The sequence below is a fragment of the Peromyscus leucopus genome, chromosome 7 (genome assembly GCF_004664715.2).
Source record: "Peromyscus leucopus breed LL Stock chromosome 7, UCI_PerLeu_2.1, whole genome shotgun sequence".
In the NCBI taxonomy this organism is placed as follows: domain Eukaryota; kingdom Metazoa; phylum Chordata; class Mammalia; order Rodentia; family Cricetidae; genus Peromyscus; species Peromyscus leucopus.
In genome coordinates, this window is record NC_051069.1 from 84116113 (window position 1) to 84132018 (window position 15906).

General features: G+C 39.6%; 1 protein-coding gene across 5 annotated transcripts in view; it reads right to left on the reverse strand.

Annotated features, from left to right (window-relative positions):
* Window positions 1-15906, reverse strand: part of Trpc1 (transient receptor potential cation channel subfamily C member 1) — a 57642-nt gene that overhangs the window by 19289 nt on the left and 22447 nt on the right. For all 5 annotated transcript variants that reach the window (XM_028866004.2, XM_028866003.2, XM_028866006.1 and 2 more), the window contains 3 exons: window positions 6793-6924; window positions 4210-4405; window positions 1063-1399 (listed from right to left, as the gene is read on the reverse strand). In XM_028866004.2, the coding sequence (XP_028721837.1) occupies window positions 1063-1399; window positions 4210-4405; window positions 6793-6924 (665 nt within the window). The remainder of the gene's footprint in view (window positions 1-1062; window positions 1400-4209; window positions 4406-6792; window positions 6925-15906) is intronic.

The window sequence follows — 15906 nt, forward strand, 5'->3', positions numbered from 1 at the left end:
ACACACACAAAGCCAGGTGTGGCAGCATATACCTGCAATACCAACAGCAGAGACAGGAGGATCACTAGGGCCTGCTGGCCAGCTAGCATGGTCTAATCAGCAAGGGCCACCTCTCAGTGAGAAATAAGGTGGATATTCCTGAGAACAATACCCAAGGTTTATTGCTAGCCTCTACTTACACATGTACACTGTTGTGTAACAGGAGATTGAAATATTCCATCCAGTAAAGAAGCTCCTTAAGCAGGAAGGTAAACAACTCAGAATAGCTTCAGAAAGTACCTGAAATTAACCATATTCACTAGTCCCCTCCCCTTCTAAAGCAAACAATAAAACCCGAGAGTCCCTGTCAGACCAAAGGAGGCCAAGCTTTCAAAGAAGACTGTCAGACAAGTAAAGGTGCAAAAACTCTTAGACCAGACCAGCTGCCTAGAAGCAGCAGAAACCAGCCCAGCCTGGAAGAGGTTAAGACCAACTGAGGTACCTGGAAAGGACACTCTCCAACCGGATAGGTGGCCTGCAAACTGTGCAATGTGCTCCATGTTCCTAGCTTTGCTCGGAACTCACGCTGGGGTGGCCTTTGGTGATATAGCTCTCTTTGAATTATTTCTGCTCCTTTACATAACCCCTTACCCATATCCCTGCAAACAACCTCAACAAAACTCACTGGTTCATCAAACTGGACTACGGTAGTATCCGTACTTTGGTCTGCTATGGGATCCGCATCTGGGATAAGTAGACATGTGTGCTGCATCTCCTCAAGAAAGTTTTTGTCACAAAACACAGCCACACTACATTCATACCCACTCATGTATACATACCAGCACAAATGAGCATGTGTGTGCACACACACACACAATTTTTGACTTTCATGTATTTTAATACAAAGTTATAAAATCAGGAAGATTAACCTTTGTAAAAGTATTAGATAAATGATCATGAAAATGTTCATGTCTTAGCTGTGCCAAAGGACAAAACTGCAAATTGAACTCCATGTTCATAATGTCATCAAGCAAGAAATATTAAATAACAAAGGCAAATCTTTCAAACTCACTTGACACTTACCAATAATCCACAGTATGAGAAGGTAGTCTATTCTCTCAAGGGCTGGCCCCATTGTATTTTTCTTGTCTTCATTGTAGACAAGTGAGTAGAGATTTAGTAACAGCAAGAATGTGAAATATGATGCTCCATGAATAATGAATTTCATAAAAGGTGTGTGAATGATCCTGCCAAATTGAGATTTGGGAGCTATCAAATAACACAGTGACAAAACTGGCCAGAAGATGCCAACTGTCAAAACAGTCATTATCTTCTTACAGGTGGGCTTACGGCGGTAACCTGACATCTGTCCAAACCAAACGGTGTTCAGGAACTGCTGGCAATTTGACTGAGAGACAAACTGAAAAAGACATACAGAAACATAAAAAACAAAATAGGGAAATAAAACCTTTAAATAGTAACTGGCTCATACTCAAAGTCTTAACATTAGGTGAAAAATCCTACACACTGTACATAGGTTTGGTTTTTTTTTTTTCCTCTTACAACTAAGAGTGTAGAGGGTCAGAGCATAGACTATGGAGCCTGATTATGTGATTCAAATCCAGGTTCTGACACAGAAAAGACAACCATGAATAAGTTTCCAACATGTCTAAGCTTCCTAGTCCTCATCTTTAATATCTGGCTAGTAATAGTAGCTCCTTGTAAACTTGTGAAGATTCAGCACCAAGTTCTTAGGATACCGCCTTATTCATATAGCACATTGCCATTTTAACTATTAAAAGTATTAGCAGCCTACTGCACTGAGCTGATCACACTTAAAGATTATTAAGAGCCTATATAAGCCAGTACAAAGACATAAAATATGAATAAAGGTTCCAAGTTAATATGTATTCCAAAGACAGCACTAACTAATCTTTTTGAAAGTGCTGGCTTTAGTTCCTGAGTTGTAAGAAACCCAGATGGCATGATAAAAAATGGTCCACGTATTAGATCTATACACACTTCATGAACACACTGAGAAGGACGTAAACTATTTCAAGGATACTGATTTCAGTGCTGAGGCCTGAAGTTAGGCCTCATGGTAGGCAAATGTTCTACCACTCAGCTGATCACTCCTCAGACCAGGCAGACTGTGGACTTGTGATCTTCCTGCCTCAGCAGCTGGGATTACAGGCCTGAACATTAAAACACTCTTTTAAAATTATTTTTAAACTTTATTTGAGTATGTGTGTTTTATCTTATCTACATATGTACATGCATGGTATCCACAGAGGTAAGAACAGAGCATTAGATCCCTTGTAAATGAATCACAAGTGTTTGTGAGCCACCACATAGGTGAACCACGGTCCTTAGCAAGAGCAATAGTATTCTAAACCACTGAGCCACTACTCCAGCCCCCTAAAAACAAAATACTCTTTCTGTTTTTGGTTTTTCAAGACAGAGTTTCTCTGTGTAACAGCTCTGGCTGTCCTGGAACTCTCTCTGTAGACCACGCTGGCTCACAGAGATTCTCCTGCCTCCACCTCCAGAGTGTTGGGATTAAAGGCGTGTGTCACCACCATCCAGCAAAATAAAATACTCTTAAAATTGGTTAATAGTGAATTTCATATGAGAAGAAAAATCTCAAATAAAAACAAAATTCTAGTACAAGTACAGAAGTTAACTTGTACAATTAGCTTACAAATTTAAATGACAATATTTTTCTAGTATAATGTAATCAGATTTTATATTACCAAAGTATAGATAATCATATTATTCAAGTAATGTAAAATAGTATTTTGTGAATATTACATTTTTTAAAAAGATTTTGGTGGCACATGCCTTTAATTCTAGCACTCAGGAGGTAGAAGTCGGTAAATTTGAATTCAAGGCCAGCCTGGTCTACAGAATGAGCTCCAGGACAGTCAAGGATACACAAAGAAACCCTGTCTTGAAAAACAAAAGCAAAAACAGATTCATTCTGGACTAGAATCTAATTCACAGATTTTTAGTCTGCAATAAAAAAATAACTGGACAGCATCTTATCATACTTGTCAAGAATTTTTCTAATACAACTATATTCATTTGTATCAACTAGGTCTTCTGTCACTCTTTAATTTTTTAAGTGTATGAGCACTGGGTTTGCATGTATGTCTGTGCACCAGTTGTGTGCTTCATGCCCAGAGACCAGAAAAAAGCACTGGACCCCCTGAAACTGGAGTTACAGTTGTGAGCAGCTTTATGGATGCTGGGGAATGAACCTAGCTCCTCTAGAAAGGCAGCCTGTGCTCTTAACCACGGAGCCATCTCTCCAGCCCCTTACTTCATTCCTTATTCTTCTGTTTGGATTTCAGTGTTTGTCCCTCAAGGTGAGATACCGGGGACTGAAACAGTCTTTCTTCCCAAACCACTTTTTAGCAGCAGCCCGAACTTAGGGGTGTCACCTTTCCCAAATATCAGCCCTACTACTATACTTGATATCTTTAATATAATGATAATTTAATTAGAAATTCTATTAAGTAGTATCTAGAATAACAAGATTTCAAGTGCAAATGTTCTAAGTCTACAGTGGTTTGAGGCATAGACAAAGATTTTCTAATATTCCTGTCATCAAGAGGTGGTGGGCAGTGGAGGAAATCACTGTTCCCATTTGTCCTTTATTTCAGTAACCTGTGATTGCTATAGCCAGCAGAAGGGACTACATTCTAGCAGAAGGGACACAAAGTGACCTCTGAAAGGCCTCCTTCAAGGTCATGCTTCTTTTACCTTCACTGAATTTAAGAGTTAGGAGTTGCCCTGTAAAAAGGCCTACTACCCCAAAGCCACCAAGCTGTGAAAAGCCCTAGAAACACAGACACATGAAGACAATCCAGTCAGCCCTTAGCTGCTTCTTGGCCCATGGCCTCACTGCCCACTGTGATTGTGTGCTCCTCCCGGGTTCCAGTTTTGAGTTCTCAGGAGCTCCACTTTCTGTGGACTCACCCATCTGAGCACTCAGCCTACTGCGACCATGCTATTCATGGTCCTGGCTGATGTTCAGACACCAGAGATCTGAGTGACAACCCCACAAACAGAATCTGCTTTGATTTTCAGACACTAGCATGGTCTTTCCTTTAAGCTGTATATTCACTGTTGAGTTATGAATGTATATCTATACTGTTATAACTTTTTATTTTATTTGAGAACCAAGGTAAAGAAAATAATTTAAATACGTCACAGAAAGCTTCATACCTCCTTTTGGTTATATTTGATTGCAAGTTTTAGACGACTTAAATTCATTCTTTCTTCTAGTAGTCCCCGTTTGTCAAGAGGCTCATCGCTAGATGTATGGTTTAGGATAACTTCCAGTTCACGAGAATTCCTGGCTTGTGCAAGCAGATCTTTAGCAAACATCTTGCACTGACGGGCTAGCTCTTCATAATCATTCCTACAAAATGCAGAATCCACTATTAGGAATGCCATTCCCATTGCCCAATGAGATTACATTACTAGAAAATACTTTACTCAGTAATATTTAAATTCTGACAGGACTACATAAGATCTGCCCTTTTTCCTGCTGACCTTTTTCCTGCTGACAATCACAGGAGCTTCAGATATTCTCCACAGCTGTGGAGAAATGTGATTCCTGTGCCCATATTGACGATTTCAGATGAACACAGTATACTTAATATATTAATACTCCGAGAAACACTTATAAAACTTGTTGGTCAGTTTTTCACCCAACTCACTTCTCTTTCTCTGTAAGATGGCTTAAATTTCCCTTGACATTCCTCACATAAACTATAAAAACAGAATTTTTTACCTACAGTAATTTTCTATAATATACATATAAAAATATACAATATACATATGCTACTTCTAATACTGAAAAAGTATTGTGACTCATATTTAAAGTGTTCACTTGAGTGAAAGTCAAGTTAGAAAACCACTAGTGGCGTCTCCTAAGGACTCTCTTCAGAAGTGCTGCTTTCCAAACCTTACCGCTGTCTTTGACTTACTTATAAAAACTGTACTTAACATAGTTTGTGAGAAATGAAGTTTTAGCACATAGTTATTCATTAAATATCAATATCATGAAATTTATAATTCAGCTAATCAAAAATAAGTATATTACAAACAACTACAAGTCATGCATAAGAGGCTGGACTTTAGAAAATTATTCAGCTTTTTGTCCTATGAAAAAAGAAAGACTGCTTAGTCTTTGTACACAGTCAACGTTCCCATGAATGGCTGTATTTAGCTAAACTCAAAACTCACAACTTTTCTGTAAAGGCAAACACTTTTTCCTTGTCTGCATTACTACATAACCTGAGAACAACTAGTTGTTTAACAATTAGTTCTCTAACAAATGAAGTATTTATTACATGCCTTTTGGTTTAGGACTATAGCTGCAGATGGGAATATGCATCAAAAGTGTTATTACAAAGATATCTCATCTTTAAATAAACATTTAACAGACTGCTAGAGCAAAACATACAATTTATTAAACTGTTTAATCTATAATAGGTTATGGGAAGATAATTAAGTGACTGTACAGTTAAGATAGAACTACAGTTAGTGATGAGGAAAGATCTTGTCCCCTAAATATAACTTATGGGGATTTTGTCCCATTTTGTTTTGCTTTGCTTTTTTTTTTAAAGGCAGGGTCTCTCTGTGTAGCCCTGGCTGCCTGGAATCACTAGAGTGAGCTCTGCCTCCCAAGATCTGGGTTTAAAGGAGTATGCCACCACACCCTACCCTCGTTTTTTGGGGGACAAGGTTTGTTATGTAGCCCGGGGGCTAGCTTCCATCTCGCAGCAATCCTCCTGCTCCCACCTCACAAATGGTGGACTGCAGGCATGCAGCACCAGGCCTAGCTAATAACTTTGCTTCTTTACATTTTAACTCTGCTGCCAACCTGTTGCTGACATTAGCAAAAAGACCTAGCTTTTGTACATCTTTCTCTGTTTATTAAACACCAGGTTGAAATAACTAAGTTCTAGGGTAACATTTGAATCTAACTTTATTATTGTTAGATTGTTATTATTATTAGAATATTATTGTATTGTAATACAATCATAGCAATTATTCAAATCTTTTTGGAATAAATTGGATAAATTCTATTTTATATGGAAACAAAAGCAAGGTTAAAATAAAATTTTCATATTTAAATAGAATTTATTCATAGTTTCATGTGCTATAAAATTAAGTTTTTTAAAATGTTTTATGAGTTCACCAAAGTATATAGATATCATATCAAGTTTTTTTTTTAAGATGTAATGTACTTAAAGAATAGTAATTCTAAACCTGAAAACTTACATGTAGTCTTTCATAAGTCTCTGGACTCAGAACTTTCAAGAACACACTACGTATGCTTGAATTAAGGCTAAAGAAAACTGTTTCTGATCCTACTCCACAGGTGTGAATGAGCTTTGTTGACTTTTCAAGATGGAACACAGCCATGCAAGATGAGGCCACAGAGGCAACCATGACAAGAAAGTGGGTTCATGTACAGTTCCTGTCGGCACTTTGCAAATGGGAGCTGATAAGAGGGCACTAGATAGAGATACTCGCCATAAGGATGATCACAAGGTTTGCTGGGTGGCTAAGTGATTACCAAAGAGCGGTAACTGAAGAGCAAAGGACCGAGGCAGAGTCAACTAAACAGCACCAAGATATGTTCCTTTGACAGAGAAAGAAAATTCCAAGTGGCAATGACATTAGTCATCTTAGATTAAATATAAATAAATACAAATTATCATTCAGCCAATGAACAGAACAGACTGAAGCAGAAGACTCTACAACAAAAGACAAACAACATCCTTTCTTCCCCACCTGAATTCCACCTCCACGAGGCTGAGTTCCTTTAAGTCAGCACTAAGTTCAAAGGCTCTCAGGATCGGGTCCTCCTCTGTTAACATTATTAGAGCTGGGCTGGCCAGACATCTATAGATATCAAGACGAAACCTGCAATATCATTTGATTACACAATGTAAAAAAAAATTACCCTTGTTAGTTTGAATATACAATGTTTATAAAATATAAAACATTAAAATATGAACATATATATGCTTATTTCAAGATAATTTCCATAAGGAGAAACACCTAAAACTTAAATATTCTGAGGAACAAATATTGGAAAATGTTGTCCCCTGCTTTAAGTTACTGTCCCATTTCAAACTTTTGGCTGCCCTGGTATAGCTGTAATTTCAGCTCTTAGGCAGCTGAGACAGGGTTGGGAGTTTGCAGGTTACAAAGTAGGTTTCAGGCCAACCTAGGATAATAGCAAGAGCTGCCCCTACCTGGAGGGGTCATAGACCAGAGAGGTGAAACTACTACAGTCAAAATGCACCCATGACATCTCAACAATATGGTTGCCTGAAGAAGACCAGCATAATGAGATCGCAAGCTGATGTGCCAGTGTAGAGAGTGGACATTCCATATGGTCCCACTCCTAGATAAAGAGAAGAATTAGATTTCTCCAGGGGTACCTTGTGGATAGGATATCCAATCCCAAATGGTCAGCCCGGGACACATGTACATACAAGCAGGATTAAATGGACTCAGGAGGTTGTATAAATACTTAACAATAATAATTAAGAGACCATGGATTTAGGAGGGGGAACACGGGAAGAGCTTGAGAGGGAAGGGAGGTGTGGGAGTAACACAGATAAAAGTGCACATGGGGGAAGTTCTCAAGAAAATAAATAAATAAAAAAGAACAAAGAACCCACAATTTAATTGTATTTATGACTATACAGAAGAACACTATTGTTGTTTCTCTTCAGATAAATGTTTCCTGTTAAGTGCATTTGTCAGTTGCATAACTACATTAAGATTGTAGAGCACCATGCCTCAAGAAAATAAAAATTCACAATGTTTATTTTTTATTTTTTTTTATTTTTTTTTTATTTTTTTTTATTTTTTTCGAGACAGGGTTTCTCTGTGTAGCTTTGCACCTTTCCTGGAACTTGCTTTGGAGACCAGGCTGGCCTCGAACTCACAGAGACCCACCTGGCTCTGCCTCCCAAGTGCTGGGATTAAAGGCGTGCGCTACCACTGCCCGGCTCACATTTGTCATTTTGTCATTTTAAAGAGTAGACAATCTGTTAATCTGGAATGCCACAACCCTCCTCTTCAGTCACCATATTTCAATGCATCTCATTCTTTCCTACAACTGGCTCTCCATTTAAAGGCTGTGCACTGGATCTCCATTAATGAACATTGAAGCTGCTCCTAATTTGTTTCTACTAAAAAATGAAACAATAGATACTCTTTAATTCTTACACCCTATACACAGCTCAAACTGCTTGGTAAATATAGCATGCATGCTGTATATTCTGAGAGATTACTGAAAGCCATAAAATAAGAAGAGAGAATTTTCCCCACATGCCTCCATTATATCCATTGTATCAGGCATTGTCATCTTAAACCTGGCCAACTTAATAGTAAATGGAACTTTAGACTATTCTAATCTCTATTTCTTTAGAAGCTTGACTATTCTTTTATGCTTCTGTAAAATGCCCATTCATATTCTATAAACCATTTTTCTGTTGATTATTCTCTAGTCAAAAGTGATTCAAATACCTTTTCAGTTGGTTGTTTAGTTTTTTTGTTTGTTTGTTTAGTTTTGGTTTTTCGAGACAGGGTTTCTCTTTGTAGTCCTGGTTATCCTTGAACTCAGAGATCTGCCTGCTTCTGCCTCCTGAGTACTGAGTACTGAGGTTAAATACACCACCACCACCTGGCAGTTGTTTAACTTTTTACTTTCTTCGTAATGTGCTGTGGATATCGCTCTGTATAAATAAAATGCTGATTGGCCAGTAGCCAGGGAGGAAGTTTAGGTGGGATAAGCAGAGAAGAGAATTCTGAGAACAGGAAGGCTGAGTCAGGAGATGCTGCCAGCCACCGCCATGAGTACCAACATGTAAGATACTGGTGAGCCACGTGGCAAGGTACAGATGTATAGAAATGGGTTAATTTAAGATGTAAGAACTAGATAGCTAGAAACCTGAGCCATTAGGCCAAAAAGTTTAAATAATATAAGAGTCTGCGTGTTTATTTTATAAGTGGGCTGTAGGACTGCCGGGGATTGGCGGGAGCTGGAGAGAAACTCTCCAGCTACAATAATGAATGTTTTTCTGGATGGAATTCTAAATTTACTGATATATTCCTCTTGAACTTATGGTTTTTAATGTGTTACTTACAAGCAAAATTAGTCTGTATTCATGGATATTCAGGAAGCTGGGGCAGGAGGATTGCTTGAACTCAAGGTTAGCTTGGGTAACATTGCATGATACCACCTAAAAAACAAAATAAAACAAACAACATCCAATTGTCCCCATGTCCCATTTTTTTTTTAAGTACTCAGGTTGGCCATGAGCTCATAGTCCATCTGCCTCAACCTTTCAAGTATCTCAGATTATGGGCATGCACCACAATATGTAGTTTATCTGTATCTTAAGTATTTCTGAGGAGGCAACTGTCTGCACTAGAACTACCAAGTATGTGTGGACAACTTATCTTTGTGCTTTCATTGATATATCTACATTGATTAATTCTATCAGACCATTATAGATGGCATGCAGGCACAAGTAGGGCTTCAGGGAAGCTGCACAACACAATGTAGGCACGTGATGCCAGAAACACTCCAAATTTGCTATTGATTTTGAATTTTTAGCTGTTTCACATTTACAAACCTTTTACTGTTGACAAGTTTCATGATCCTCCCATTGAGTTTAAGAAGCTATGGCTGAGATCTGCCTCAGTATTTCCTATTCCCTGTTCAATAAAGAGGCTTGTTTTTTATCTATATTTTTTATAATTTTATTTTACAATACCATTCAGTTCTACATATCAGCCATGGGTTCCCCTATTCTCCCCCCTCCCACCCCCTCCCCTTATCCCCACCCACCCCCATCCCCACCTCCTCCAGGGCAAATCCTCCCCCGAGGACTGCGATCAACCTGGTAGACTCAGTCCAGACAGGTCCAGTCCCTTCCAAAGAGGTGTATTTTTATCTGGTTCAAGCTAGTAAAGCTGTAACTTTGGGCTAGAAGAACCAAATAGTGGACTGGACAAAACGACCAATGGAAAACTGGCTTCTCCAGACTGAGACTGCAGGTCAAGATGAGGCCTGCAGAGGACCAACCAGAAATGCCAAGAGATACTCTGGAAATGAGAAAGCTACATGTGGATCAACACTGTTTCCACAAATCCCCAGCTGACTAGACAATTAGATTATGTGGGTAACACATAAGTTTGGAAAAAGAAAAGGCCTAAAGAAGTACAAAGAAATTACTTAATGCAGGATCATAAGCAGGACCCACAAGCAACCAAATGATGCCATTTAGATAAAATTTGCAAAACAGTGCCAACATGGACACAAAAATTAGACTCTGTTGTTTTTATGCACTGGGAGAGTTTCTAATAGCATGATGTTTTAGTTTGAAATGGTTAAACTCTAAAGTTAAAGTGATCAATGATAAACTTTATAAATATCCTGTCTTAGTTAGTGTTTCTATTGCTATGAAGAGACACCATGACCATGACAACTCTTATAAAGGAAAGCATTTAATGGTGTGGCTTACATTTTCAGGAGTTTAGTCCATGATCATCATGGCAGGACATGGTGATGTGTAGTCATACATGGTGCTGGAGAAAGAGCTGAAAGTCCTACATCTTGACTCACAGGCAACAGGCAATGTCTGTGGTCTCAGACATTGGTTGGTATCTTGAGCATATATGAGACCTCAAAGCCCAACTCCACACTGACACACTTCCTCTAACAAGATCACACCTATTCCAACAAGGCCACACCTCCTAATAGTGCCACTCCTTTTGGGGCCATTTTCTTTCAAACCACCACATTCCACTCCTTGGCCCCCAAAGGCTTGAAGCCATATCATAATGCAAAAATGCATTCAGTCCAACTTCAAAAGTCCCTATAGTCTCTAACAGTCTCATACTTATTTAAAAGTCTAAAGTTCAAAGCCTCTTCTGAGATTCATGCAATTTCTTAACTGCAGTCCCTTGTAAAATCAAAATCAAAAAGCAGATCACATACTTCCAACATATAATGGCACAGGATATATATTACCATTGCAAACATAAAGAAGAGAGCACAGAGAGAAAATCTGGATCAAAGCAAGACTGAAACCAACTGGGCAAACTCCAAACTCTGCATCTCCACGTCTGATATCAAAACACTCTTCCAATCTCCAACTCCATTCAGCTTTGTTGACTGCAACACACTTCTCTCTCTTGGGCTGGTTCCACTCCCTGTTAGCAACTTTTCTCAGCTTGTATCCCACTCTGGCATCTCCAATATCTTGGAGTCTCGAAGGCAATCTAGGCTTCACCTTCACAAAGTTCATGCAATCACCTCTCTAGGCCTCCATTCAGGGACACCACTGACACATGCCTGGCCTCTGGCTTTCCTTAGTTGCAGAGGAAGGTTATATAACCTATTTCTTCTATCCTTAACTCTAAAGCCAGAACCACGCGTGGCTGAAGCTGCCAAGGTTTGTTGTTTACTGGGGCTGGATTATGGCCCCCTTGTTCAATTACATCTTCACCTGCTTTCTGTTTTCTATAGTTTCCTTAACTACCTAAGTTTGGCTGTTCTGGAACTTGCTCTATAGACCAGGCTGGCCTCAAACTAAAGAGATCCTCCAGCCTCTGCTCCCAGAGAGCTGGTATTAAAGGCATGTACCACCACACTTGGCTCTAAACTTTTCTTTTGCTTTCTCTTTTTCTTTCTAAGATTTATTTAGCTATTTTCTGTATGAGTGCTCTGTCTGCCTCAGATTAAGAAATGGAATAAAGGGATTGGTAACCTCAGGGCAAGATGATACCCAGATAAATTCTCAACTTGTGAAAAGGAATTAAAGAAAAGCTTAGAGCAAGGTGTAGTAATGCATGACTTTAGTCCCAGCACTTGGAAGGCAGAGGCTGGCAGATCTCTGAGTTTGAGGCCAGTCTGGTTCTATAGAGCAAATTCCAGAACAGCCAAGCTTAGGCAGTGAAGGAAATTATCAAAAACAGGAAGCTGGTGAAGACAGAATTGAATGAGGGGATCATGGTCCAGTTCTAGCAAGCAGTAGAACTTAGCATCCACATGGTTCTGGCTTTAGAGTTAAGGATAGAAAAAATTGGTTATGAAATTTGCCTTCACACCTAAGAAAAGCCGCTGAGGCCAGGCATGTGTCAGGGTTGTCCCTGAATGGAGGCCCAGAGAGGCCATGCATGAAGCTGTGAAGTTGAAGCCTGGATTGCCTTGGAGAACCCAAGATGTTGGAGATGCTAGAGCCTTGAGATATCTCTCGAGGAGAGCTGCTAACAGTGAGCAGAACCATCCTAAGAGAACGAAGTGTGTTGCAGTCAACAAAGCTGAATCGAGCTGGAGATCTGAAGAGTACTTTGACATCAGACATGGAGATGCAGAGTCTGGAGTTTGCCCAGCTGATTTTCAGTCTTGCTTTGGTCCAGTATCTCCTCACTATGTTCCTTCCCTGTGTTTTGGAATGGGGATCACTGTTAAGAGATTGTATGACTCTCCGAAGAGACTTCGAACTTTAGACTTTTAAACATTGTTGAGACTGTGATAGACTATGAGGACTTTTGAAGTTGGACTAAATGCATTTTGCATTATGATACTGTTACATGTTTATGGGGGCCAGTAAGTGGAATGAGGTAGTTTAAACGTAACTGGCCCCCAAAAGCTCAGAGGGAGTGGCATAGGAGTTGTGGCTTTGCTGGATGGAGTAGGTGTGATCTTGTTGGAGGAAGTATGTGTGGTGATATTTTGTTTGTGCTCTAACAAATAAAGCTTGCCTGGAGATCAGAGTGCAGAGCTAACCAATAGAGGCCAAGCAGTGGTGGCACACACCTTTAATTCCAGATCTTGGAATCTCATGCCTTTGATCCCAATACTTGGGAAGGGGCAGGCTTCTAATCCCAGAATTTTGGAGAAGGAAATAGGAAGTGATATGGCACGGCAAAAAGAGGAAGTGATGAGGTGGGGTGGAAACAAGAGCTCATCCCCTTCTCAGTCTGAGGATTCCTAGAGGTAAGAAGTCTCTCTAGAGGCTGGCTGCTCTGCTTCTCTGATCTTTTTAGCTTTCACCCTGATATCTGACTCTGGGTTTTTATTATTCAGACCAATTAGAATTCACACTACAAGTATGTCACTGTAGGGGTGGGTTTTGAGGTCTTAGATATGCCCAAGTCATGCCTAGTGCCTCAGTCCACTTCCTATTGCCTTCTCATCAGGATGTAGCCAGCACCACATCTGCCTGCATGACACCATGCTCCCTGCCATGATGGTAATGAACAGAACCCCTGAAACTGTAAGAGAGCCACCCCAATAAATGTTTTCCTTTATAAGAGTTGCCATGGTCATAGTGTCTCTTCATAGCAATAGAGACCCTAACTAAGACAAGACTGTTTTGAGGTTTCCTCTACCAAAGAAATTAATCCAAATCTCTTCACTTTAGCCTCAGGCAGAGTTTTTGGACAAGGGTAAAAAGCAGTCACTTTCTTGACCAAAATGTCATAAGAAAGATCTCTAGGCAACATACTAAAATTCTTCTCTTCTGAAACTGCCTGAGCCAGCCCTGCTGGGGGATATCTTTCTGTATGCTGTGAATATATGTTGTTCCCATTGGTTAATAAATAAGCTGCTTTGGCCTATGGCAAGGCAGCTTAGAGGCAGGCAGGAAATCCAAGCAGATATATGGAGAGGAGAAAGGAGAGGAGAGAGAGATGCCAGCCATTGCCCAAGGAGCAGCAAGATGTCAGCAGATGAGTAACACCACGGCCATGTGGCAACATGTAGATTTATAGAAATGAGTTGATTTAAGATGAAAGAGCTAGCTGGCAAGCAGCTAAAGCCATAGGACATACAGTTTGTAAATAACATAAGCCTCTGTGTGTTTACTTGGGTCCTAGTGGCTGCAGAACCATGGGTAGGATCTGAGAAACCTTTCAGCTACACAGCCCCCACAGTTCAAACCACTGTCTTCCATGTTTCCACTAGTATGGCCCATTAAGTAGTGCTTAAAGCATTCCACTGCTTTCCTAACCCAAAGTACCAAAGTACCAATTCCTCAAAAAAACAAACAAAAAAACATGGTCAGGCCTATCACAATACTCCGGTCCCTGGTACCAACTTCTGTCTTAGTTAGGGTCTCTAATGCTGTGAAGAGACACCATGACCATGGCAACTCTTATCAAAGAAAGCATTTAATGGGGTGGCTTATATTTTCAGAGGTTTAGTCCATTATCATCATGGCAGGACATGGTGGTGTGCAGGCAGACATGGTGCTGGAGAAGTAGCTAAGAATCCTAAATCTTGACTTGCAGGCAAGAGGAAGTAGTCTCAGATACTGGTTGATATCTTGAGTATATGAGAACTCAAAATCCACCTCCACAGTGACACATTTCCTCCAACGAGATCACACCTACTCCAACAAAGCCACACCTCCTCATGGTGCCACTCTCTTTGGGGGCCATTTTATTTCAAACCACCATGTACCCTAAGATCAGAATTTTATGTTTTAAAAGAGTAAAACTTAGATTGTTACTTTATACTTTATTAGAAATGAATTATACTATCTAATTCCTCAGAATTAAAGGAGAAGTTACCAGTAGGAAGAAATCTGGGAATCCTTTGTATAAATCAATATAAAGCAGAACACATTTACAAATAATTCACGGGTCAAGAGAATGAGCTGACAAGCCATATAGTAACCACACTGATGCCTGAAACCATCAAGAGCAGGAAACACTACAGTGATGCTCCTCAGCTTGTAAGGTTCAACTTACAACTATTTTTATGCTTTTCTACTTTGCAAGTATGAAAGTTCCCTACATTCAGTAAAAACTAAACATCACAGTTTTTTTTCAATTAGTATTTATTACCTAAATATTTCTAAAGTACTTAACAGCTCTATTTTACAGACAAGGAAATCAATGACCAAAGAGGTTGTTATTTCTTCTTTGGAAATAACATTGTTTCAATACAATGCAAACATCTTTGGATACAATGTATAATAATACCTGAGACCAAGTAATTTCACTTTTCTAAATACCCTCTGCTGGCCTCAAATTCATGATCCTCCTGCTTCAGCATTCTAGGTAATGAAGTTATAGATGTGTGCTACCATGTCTAAGACGGGCCATATCTCAACACTACCACAATGTGAATCAAAACCATATGTAAAGCACACAAAAGGCTTATTCTGAAAAGCTGACTTCTCAACCAGCTGACAACCATACTTGTAATAAAATTGCCTAAGGGGTAATCTTGTTCAAACTATAGGAAGCAAGTACTTTCTTGATCTTAACATTTCAAATGGGGAGATGGGAAAAGATGACAAATAGTAAAGAAGTAAAGATAAATATGGTCTAAGAGGAAAAATAAGAGGCATGAAGAATTCAAATATTTAGTGAGAAATTAAGTTTTGTGGGTTGGAAAGATGGTTCAGTGGTTAAGAGTACTCATTGCTCTGCAGAGACCTGGGTTCAGTTCCTAGCATCCACATGATGGTAAACAAGTATAACATGACCTGTGACGCTTAGGTCCTGGAACCTGACTAAGTGTGGGAAGGGAATGAAGAAAGGACAAAGTACACACACACACACAGACATACACAGACACAGACACACACACAGACACACACACAGACACAGACACACACACACACACACACATATACAGTAAAGCTGGGATCAGGTAGGGGTTTGCTACCTCTGGAACCTCTCAGCATATTTAATATATATAGCACAGAAGGAGGGTTTACCTATTCTCAGTAGGAGATCTCTGTAGGTAGTTGTCTCAGGCTACAAATATCTAGTCTTTGCACGCTCATAAACTGCTATAAATCTTTCATAAACACTCATACCTGGGCACCTGATGATATATTTGCCACTCCTCTTGAGTCTCAC